This window comes from Thermobia domestica, chromosome 2 (assembly GCF_964235325.1).
Source record: "Thermobia domestica chromosome 2, izTheDome1.hap1.1, whole genome shotgun sequence".
NCBI lineage: Eukaryota > Metazoa > Arthropoda > Insecta > Zygentoma > Lepismatidae > Thermobia > Thermobia domestica.
This window is the reverse complement of record NC_137455.1, coordinates 125032211-125043047: the sequence shown is the minus strand read 5'-3', so window position 1 is coordinate 125043047 and position 10837 is coordinate 125032211. Positions and strand designations below refer to the sequence as shown.

At 36.4% G+C, this 10837-nt stretch overlaps 1 protein-coding gene across 1 annotated transcript in view; it reads left to right on the top strand.

Annotated features, from left to right (window-relative positions):
• Positions 1–279: 279 nt before the first annotated feature.
• Positions 280–10837, top strand: part of Pal2 (Peptidyl-alpha-hydroxyglycine-alpha-amidating lyase 2) — a 63508-nt gene continuing 52950 nt past the window's right edge. Inside the window, exon 1 of the mRNA XM_081745769.1 lies at positions 280–516. Coding sequence (XP_081601895.1) covers positions 367–516 — 150 coding nt within the window. The 5' untranslated portion in view covers positions 280–366. The remainder of the gene's footprint in view (positions 517–10837) is intronic.

Below are 10837 nucleotides of genomic sequence, written 5' to 3'. Positions count from 1 at the left end.
GTCCAGAATGAAACTAACAAAGTTATGATGACAAATTGAAATAATCGTTCTATTTTTCTCAACTAAAAAAAGATACCTTGATGTATTACACATGTAAATACTTTACATTCTAATTCACGTTTTCATTAAAGCGTTAAATACATCTATCTACTTTAAACAACTGGTTTTGCTCCCATATGTTTGTTCGTGTAAAAATACCGATTCATAAGCTTCGTGGTGTGACGTCAGAAGTAAACCTAGCAACGATCGATAGCGTACCAACTCGCTTGCACATTGAGCGGCGCTCAATCCGATCTGAGTGTAGGAAGAAAGAGGAACGTGTTTTTAAAAGGTTGAAAAGAACTAAAGCAATTTCGAATCACCAGGATGGGGGTGCTTAATTCGTGGTGCTCCTACTGGGTGCTGTTCCTCATTGTAGCATTTTGTCATGGCTTTTCAGTTCCTGGATTTTATGATCTTAATGATGAAATGTTTTCAGAAATCAGGGAAATGTTGCACCACCATCTGGCGCACAAGGTAAGTAAATGTATACATAAAGCATATTGTATAATGAATAACTAATTACATTTTCTATTCCATTGTTGTTCCTAATGTTAATTAACTGTTTGAAGCACAAGTGGGCGATGAAAGTAAACTTAATGATACAGAGTTCTCTCAGTAAGATAGATGTAATTGAGTTGAGTTCCGGACACAGAGATTTATCAGTTCACATTCCTTTTGATAGTTGAGAAATGAGTACAGTGTTTTAGCACTTAACTACGTGTTTTGAAATGTTAAGAATAAGGTTGTCAAATTTTCTGGAGAAAAAAAGGCAGATGTATGATATTCAGAATGTATATATAACAAACACATATGGTTTCGCATAGTAATATAGAATAATTTTAATTGAAGACAATAATCGCAAAACATAAAACACAAAAAATGTTACAAGACACTGTGAGAGCTCATGTAGTTCGAATCCCATACTAAACTGTAGGTCTTAGTCTCATATGGCCTCGGTGCTGAAAGAGAAACTAAATTCAAATTCAACCAAGGAATGTACACCAATCTTCGTTGACTTTTAATGAAGATTTTGCATTTCTTCACACACAAACACACACACACACACACACACACATATATATATATATATATATATATATATATATATATATATATATATATATATATATATATATATATATATACAAAACCTTCAAAAATTAATTGCACGAAATACCGAAATTCACAAACAAATATAGTTTTGCTTTGCTTTTATTATTTCATAGTAGCGTTTTGTTCCTAACATTAGTAGTTTTATTAGTTCACAGTAGATTCTGTTATTGACATTAGTGCTTTTATTAGTTCACAATAGATTCTGTTCCTGACATTAGTACCTTTATTAGTTTACAGTAGATTATGACATTAGTGTTTTTATTAGTTCACAGTGAATACCGTTCCTGACTCTTGTGCTTTTATTAGTTCACAGCGGATTCTATTCCTGACAACAGTATATCACTATCAATTGACACTTTAATGTGATCGAGACTGCGTTGACACACGAAGGCTAGAATTCTAAAACGAAACTATTCTTGAACATAAGGTTGGGGAGCCAGTTTATTAAGAGATAAAAACGCAACATGTTGCATTTTTTTTCTCTGAATACTAAGTTACATCGTTGGGTTATTTTATTAAAACTTAAGTCAGTTTCTCAATTTTTTTTAAAAAATCACTAATCATATAATATTTTTAAAATGTCCAGGACTACCATTTCTTTGATTTATTTTTTAAAAAATGAAGAATTCGTTTTACAGGAAAAATAAAAACATATAACGTAAAACGTTCCAGAGAAACAAAACTTACAAGAAAAGCGTAAGATCTGGGAACTCTAGTAAAGAAATTTGTTTTCGCTCAACATTTTTCTTGGGTTGATTCCAGGTGGAGCATTGAATACTGAATGAAGTCTTAGACAGAACACGGTATCAGAAGCGAATGTGTACTGTAAGTGTAATCGTCAGATGAGCAATTTCCACTTCTGCAAAATCAATATTAAACACAGAATATAAAATTATGAAAATTCACGAAAAAGTTGATTTAAAACGTCCTCCGTTTATGCGCTTTAGGCTAAAGAAGACTTTTATGAAATACTGTAGTTAATGAAATGAGAATGTGGCAAGAAGTGGAAAAATGTCGAGAAAACCCATCCATCACAAACTAACTTTGCCTGAGATCGAACCAGAAATCCTCGCATCAGACTTGAACACTTTAACACTTTTTTGGAAAAAGAAAAAGAAATCAGACTTCAGTTTCCTGATTATGAGTTTAATCTCTACCTCATTAAACAGGAACATGAACACATACATCTAGGACAGCTAGAAACGTCCATGCTTTCAGTTGGACTCGAATCCATACTTCGAATAGTTTCACTGAGCTACCGTGCCCTCTAATGTTGATTTGAGATATTAGTGATGAGACTAAACTTGATGACGATATAGAGATGTAAAAGGTGTCGCAGAGAAAACAAAATGGTAATCTTAACTTCTTTATGAAAAGAAAGTGAACCTACCTTTCACAGTTCCTATCGGCCAAACACTAGAGTTCTAATAACTTTAAACATAAATTTTATGATTTGGAAGTCAAAATAGAAAGAGAATAATAAACGCTTACTTTTATCTAGTCAGCGTTAAGAATAGAAATCAGAAATCAGCGTTGGGGAAAATGAACACACCCACACAAGCCATATTTCAAAGTATCGTTCGGGATTCGCCGGTGTGAAAAAGATGTAAAAAATAAATAATAATCCCAATTTCGTTAAAGGGTGCTTAACTCCAAGATCTCTTTTCTTACCGTTCACGTATGCTCGATCGATAAACTGGTTAGATATATTGGTTAATTGTTGTACACTTAGGATTTGACAACCAGTCAATGAGACCAAAATAAAAGTTCGTTAATCATTCTCTGGCAGGGCCGGATCTACGGGGAGGCAATTCGGAGCATTTGCCCCAGGGCGCAGCTGGTTAAGAGCATGTAGGGGGCGCCATTTCGAGACAAGATTAACGCTGGCAAGTTTGGAAGGCTGTATGGACGATGATGGGATGGTTGGTGGAAGGAAAGTGGGAGGAAATCTGAGCTGAAAAATGTTCTCGCAGCATTTGATGAAATTATAACCATTTCCTCTAATTCAGAAGTCAAATAAGTTGCCAAAAACTTAATGAAATCAATAAAAGATCTGAAATTTGTAATTAATTTAGTATTTTGGGACTCAGTTTTGCATGAAATAAATGGAGTTAACAAAGAAATACAGAATAAGCAGTGTTTCTTTCATAAAAAAACGTTCCTTGAGAGCGCACTTAGTATTTGGAGGGGCATATATTATTTTCACATGGTACTATTTTATTTATTATTATATTATAGATGTATTATTTTGGTCTCCCCCGGGGGACAGTGTCCCCCTAGAAACATATCTGGAAGAAACATTGAGAATAAGGATTTGACTTTGCAAAGGTCTCTTGATTTGTTATCTGATCTTTTGAACACAATCTCCAGGTTCAGAATTATAGATTTGACAGATGGCTGTCGGAAGCGAAGGTTACTGTTAATTTGATAGATGTGGAAGATGAGTTCAGAGAAAAGTGTATGTTGAAGAAGAAAAGAATGTCAGGAGAGGATGAAGCAAGACTTTTTACTGAAAAGGATCGCCTTAGACACCCTTCAGAATTCTTGACCTCTTACGGGAAGAAATCTTTAGTAGAATGGATAGGATCAAAGAAGTAAGCAAGGACTTTAGTTTTCTCAGAGGAAGCTCTTTGTGCAAAATGTCTTCGGAGAACCTGAAAAAATCGTGTGCGGATCTCGCTTTGAAATACCAAGACAATTTGAATGCTGTAGAATTATGTGTAGAAATTGAGAGTCTTAATGACCAGGCTGTTGTATTCTTGCCGGACCTCAAGAAGTCCACCCCAAGGAACGTACTTAACATGATTACCGAAAATGGCGTTCAAAGTGTCTGTCCAACCGTCTCAGTGGTTCTTACAGTTTTTCTTATCCTTCCATGCAGTTTGGCAATTTGTGAAAGAAGTTTCAGCAAACTCAAACTCATTAAAACATATTTACGTTCATCCGTGGGACAGGAAAGGCTCTCAGATTTGGCAACATTAGTTATAGAGAACAAGGCTGCTCAATCAACATTTTATGGTAAAAAAGTATTGAGGACTTTGAATAAAAGAAAGCAAAAAAAAAAAAAAACTATTTTTGTGACCGATGTTACAAAACGAGTAGAGAATTATATACAGTAGAATACCCTTATCAATAGATACTATAAATATAAATACTTCTTTTTTATATTTATTGTTACATATAAATGGATGTGAAACGTGTGTAACTATCCACCTTAAACTTAAACATATGACTAGAATTATTTACACACAGGTGGAAGGCCCACACATATAGCGAAGCCAATATATACATGAGAAACGCCAATATCACATGAGAAAAGCCAATATTACTTGATAAAAGTCAATGTACATAATTATCTACATACAGGTGGAAGGCTTGCACATAAAGTGAAGCCAAACATACAACTGAAAAGCCAATATATATACACACAGGAGGGATCATAAAGAAAGTCAATGAAGAAGAATTTCTTGAGTCAACAGAAGAAGAGGAAGCTAAGGTTATCAAGTTAAGGGTCCGTGTTTATAGAAAAAAATGTTTGAAAGTATAAAGGTTACCAAGGAAGTTCTGTCGCTTTTTCACCCAGCACATTCGAACATCGATATGTCACCTAAGACGTACCTCGAATATCAAAAATAGTCCCTATCAACATCGACGACCTTCTGCCAACACGTTCTGGAAGGCCATGGGTTCCATTGCGGTAGAAGTTGGTGAGTCGTGAAGCGAACAAGGTATCAAGTGCATTTTGCACCTATACTAGGGATTTGAACTGGTGTCCTCTAAGATGATTGTCCAAGGAATGGAATATGTGATAATTAGACGGTGCAATGCACGGAAAGTATGGCAGATGCAATAGTGTTTCCCACTCAATTCGTAGAATGGTGTCCCGGTCATCCTAGCGACGTGGGGCTTAGCGTTGTCCTGTAACAGGAGGATCCCTTTGCGATTCAGAAGTGCTGGCTCTAGAGTTTTAAGTTTTTCTTGAACACGGCTCAACAGCTGACACAGTTGAATTGATACTCTGACCAGCTGTACGATGCACGATGCCGCGAGCAGTTCACCAAACACACAGAAGGACTTTCTGGTGCAGTGCTGGTTTCGGCTGTTTTTGAACCGGTACATGGGATGCTAACCAATGATGACGACACCGTGGAGCTTTGTATATGACCCACTTATAATCACATGTCAACATCCTGTCCAGAAATGGCTCCTTCCTTAGACAAGACAGCAAAGACACAGGTGTCTGCCAGTGTTGCCTTCTGGCCCGGAGTCAAATCATGTGTGACCCATGGACTCAACTTGTAGTGCTTTTTAAGTTGATGGAGGTGCTGTTGAATGGTTTCAGTCCCAGTTTCTCACATTTCTGGCCACTTTTCGCCTCAATTGCTGCCTGAAGATAATCATTTTGTATACACGTGTTGGTTTTCTGGCACGTGGTGCGTCTTCGAGTGTTTCATCACTGTCCTTAAACTTGTTAAACAACCACTGCATTGTTCGCATAGTCACGACACCTTCACCAAAGGCCTGGCATATCTTCCGGCCCGCTGCAGCGGCGTTTGACCCCAGTTTGAACTCGTACAGCATACACACCCTTATGACACTCTGTGTAGGTTCCATGTTCACTCTGTCCTTACGCAAGTTCACGGTGTAACTGAACTGCCACAACAAGGTAGTATGTTGAATATACCCACACCAACAACTGGCCTTCGCCTTATTACCATTCGCATTCAACTCACGGTATACAATGGAACACAGACCTCCACAAAAAGCGACAGAACTTTCTTGGTTGCGTTTATAGCTTGTTTGAATTGTTCTGTATTTGTTTGTTTTTATTATTATTATTATTACAACACTAATATTACTTTGCGTTAAAATCTGAAGGACATTTCACAATAGGTCCTAATACATGTATATAACAAAGTTGCATCTTCTTCAACTATATATTTCTTACGAGTAAAATCTTGAGAATTTAAAATCTTGAGAATTTAAAATAAATGAGCTTCAACAAAAGAACCGGTTTTAGAATTTAAGTTTTAAAAATATCATAAATATTTAATATAAATAAAACGTAAACATTGCATAATGTATCGGTTTGTGTTTCGATTAAACAATAAGATGACTTTTAATACTTCTCACTTTGTAACTTTTGAATACGCTTCGTAATTGGTTTCAAGCTCGTATGTGTACACAAATTTGAGTAAAAGTTATAAAAGGGAGAAAGATGACAAATAGTTTAAACTTTTTTAAAAATATTTACTTTAACCTAAGATTTGTTCCAATTCCTAACATAGGATATTTAGACTTGGGAGGAAGGGGGCGCCAGAAAAACTTCTTTGCCCCGGGCGCAATATTTCGTAGATCCGGCCCCGTTCTCTGGTACAGTTTGATTAGTCGTGGGAACCCAGTCTCTCGTTAGAAGGTTACTTTGAATAGTTTCAAGACAGTATTTTCATTTGATTCGTTCATTTCTGGCTTGCTTGAAGTTTACTAAGGTTTCGCCAACATCAAATATATATATAATGGCAAATTAGTGAGGGAGTGTATTTAGAAAGGGTGTTTAACAACCAACTTAAGTTTAGAATACATTCGGAGAAAGACAATCCAGAAATGTTTGACTACAGGAAAGACAATATTTCAGTAGAAGGTATTCGGTTCGTACTTGCTTGGGGGTTCTTATTACAAGATCCGACTGAAAAATTAATACGATGTTAGAAAATGTAAGGGAAAGCGGAAAAGAATATAGGATGAAAATAGTGGAGATAGTAAAACAGGTTAGTTGCTATCGGTATCTAAGGTCAAAATGCGAATGAAATTAAACACAAACATAAAAATGGCGAGAAAGCTATTTACAAGAAAAAACATTTTTGGTTAGCCACTGAATAAAAAGTTAACAACCACTCATTAAATGTTCCTCGTAGCGTGTTGTACTTTCTGAGCAGAAACATAGTCATTCCGAGGATGCGACCTAAAATGGTCAGAGGCCTTTAAAATGTGGGTATAAAGAAATTTGTACACTATCGAACTGTACAAAACGAAAAATCAATGAGAAAGTGTTACGAATAACAGGAAACATAATATTAATATTAAGAATAATTTTGAAAAAGGAAAAGAAACTTGTTAGCTTTCTATTTGAGAAAGAAAAATATATTTTGAGATGTATAAGAAAATACGGTGGAAGGAAGAAGAGAGAGAAGGAGAAATATGTGAAAAAATTCAGGAAACGTTTCAGTTCTACGTTTCACGGTTATAGCCTGTAGATTAAAGAAAGCAAATGACAAATAAAAGTGAATGATCATTTTTACCTTACGAATTTAGTAGTCTCCATTAGGACTTATATTGGGTATCAACATTGTCTGATACCGTAAATATTTTTTAGAACGGAGTTCCTGTATGTTCTAATCTTAAACCTCTGTTTCCACCATTGAACTGAAAGTATTTTAAGTTATTTCCTTAGGTTGAATTTGCTTGCCTGTTCAAATGTACCTGTCTTGCCATCCTCGTATAGATTTAACGGAAGAAGACTTGTCCGAAAATGTGGACATATGCAATCGACAGATCTCACTAAACTTAACAAAATGTGTGTGTTAGTTTTTGAGAAAATCGATTAAAACGACTTTCTTTGTAAACTTAAAAATTAATGCTGTACGTTGACCACGCCACATACTAAGATGAAACTGATACCCTCATTCAAACTTTCCATTATGACACTAACAAAGATGGTAGTATACAGCATACTTACTGATATGTAGTTCAAAATTATGATTAAGTGTAAAATTTTAGTCTGTTTAACTATAATATTGTGCAAAAATTACATATATATGATCATAATCAATAGGTCAGATCGAGCTGAACAAAAATGGTATGCTAGAGGGTAAATTCCCATGCGCAGTTTTCGAGAAAGTCAAGATAAACTAATTTCATTGTGTTAAAAAAGTGTCGTTTATTTCTAATCTAGTGAAAGTGGTAGCTTTTTTCTGTTGTTATTGGTTTTTATAATCTATGAATTGTACGTTAAAAAAAATACAGTCAAGTGGCAGATTTGTATCTATTGTTGTTTCATTTCTCCTAAGACACATAATCCTTACACTAATGAATACTAATACTCCTAACAGTGACAAATATCAGAACTTCTTCGTGGCTAAGCGGTTAACGTACGCGCCTCTGGCGTAGGAGACCAGGGTTCGATTCCCGGTGGGAGCTCATGTGGTTCGGATTCCACGTTAATAAGTAGGTCCCGCCTCATATAGCCTCGCTGCTGAAAGGGACGTTAAACTCAAAATCAACTCAACTCAAGTGACACATATCATTCTAATAGTAATGCGCATACTAATTGTAATTGGTAGAATGGTAATCTGGTAGGAAAGGGGAAACCCCGAGAAAAACTCACTAACACGATGTTGACTATCACAAACTCGCATGACCTGAGATTAAACTAAAGACTCTTCGTACAAGTGCTGAGGCTCTACCACTGAGCCACTATATCTCCCAGAAGAAGACAACAATTGAGCACAGTCTTAAAGTAGGTACCACGTAAATTAACACTAATATTAATATTAATAACCAAACGTTACGTTATAGACTCTGAATTCAGTGTAATCATCTGTTCCTATTGTTCATACCATTCTCTCACTTTGAATTAGATCAGCAGTTTCCTTATTGTTCCTTGTTTATTGATTATTCAAGAGCAGTGTATATACAGACTTTGTCAATAATATTAGTCGATTAAATAGATTACGTAAACTATTTACCTGTTACACAAACAGAGTTGCTCGTAATTTGTGTTCACTGCAATGCAAACTTGTTCGTTATCAAGTTGAGAATATGTGTGTTAATTAATTCCTCTAGCTAAAAGTTTTGTATATTCCTTAAGGTTCAGCAAGAAAATATATTTTGCAGAGAAGTACAAAGTAATAATAATAATAATAATAATAATAATAATAATAATAATAATAATAATAATAATAATAATAATAACAATAATAATAATAATAATAATAAAGAACAATTCTAAACAGAATATGTTCCAAACAAGGTTTACTTTTCTTTCTTTTTTATCACAATTATAACTTTGTTTAGCTTCATTAACGAAATATTGTAACCATGGTGTTGTGACTAGCAAATCTTTAAAGAAAAGGTGGTGAGATTGTTATTATTAATAATATAACGATAACCAAGAAAGTTCTTTCACTTTTCCACCCAGCACCTTTGAACATAGATGTGTCACCTAAGATATACCTGGAAGATCAAAAACAGTCCCCATCCACATCGATGACCTTCTGCCAATGTTCTGGAAGGCCATGGATTCCATCGGGGTAGAACTTGGTAGACCGTGAAGCGAAGAAGGTATCAAGTGCATTTTGCACCTATACTAGGGATTTGAACTGGTGTCCTCTAAGGTGATTGTACAAGGAATGGAACAGGTGATAATCAGACGGTGGAATGTTAGGGGAGTATGGCGGATGCAATATTTCCCAAACAAGGCGTAGAATTTTGTTCCGGGTCTCCTAGCCACGTGGGACTTTGCGTTGTCCTGTAATAGGAGGATCCCTTTGCAATTCAGAAGTGCTGGCTCGAGAGTTTTGAGTCTTCCTTGAACACGACTCAAGTGCTGACAGTACACACTTGCATTGGTGCTCTGACCAGAGTGTAGCAGTCCCCGATGCACAATGCCGCGAGGAGTCCACCAAACACATAGGAAGACCCTCTTCTGGTGCAGTGCTGGTTTCGGCTGTTTTGGAACCGGTCCATGAGATGCTAACTAATAATTACGGCGACCTAACCAATGATTACGGCATATCAACACCCTGTCAAGAAATGGCTAATTCCTCAGACGAGACAGCAAAGAAACACAGGTGTTTGCTCCGTTGCCTTCTGGCCCGGAGTCAAATCATGTGGGACTCACCGACCCAACTTGCAGTGCTTCCCAAATTGATGTAGGTGCTGCTGAATGGTTTCTCCACTCACACTGAATTGTACTTCCAGTTCCTCACATGTCTGGCCACTGTTCGCCTCAATTGCTGCCTAAAGATTTCATTTTGTACATATGTTGGTCTACCGGCAAGTGGTGCGTCTTCGAGTATTTCATCACTCTCCTTAAACTTGTTAAACCACAGCTGCACTGTCCGAGTAGTCCCGACACCCTCACTAAAGACGAGGCATATCTTCCGCCCCACTTCAGCGGCGTCGTACAGCATACACGCCCTTATGACGCTCTGTGGAGGTCCCATGTTCACTGTCCTTACGCAAGTTCAAGAACTGCCACAACCAGGTAGTATGTTGGATATATCCACACCAACAACTGACCTTTGCCCTATCTCCATTCATATTCAACTCACGGTGTGAGGGCCAATTGAACACAAACCTCCACAAAAAGCGACAGAAATTTCTTGGTTACCTTTATATTATTATTGAGCTTAACATCCCACATTTAAGCACCGAGGCTAAAGAAGACGGTGATGAGATGGATGATAACACTGGAGTGACGAAAGACGCCCACGCATATTTTGTTTGTTTACCACAAAGCTCACTTGGCAAGAGCTGGTATCGAACCATGGATCCCACACGACAGAGGTGAATTCTCTACCAACGAGCCACGGCAGCTTCTATTATTATTATTATTATTATTATTATTATTATTATTATTATTATTATTATTATTATTATTATTATTATTATTATTATTATT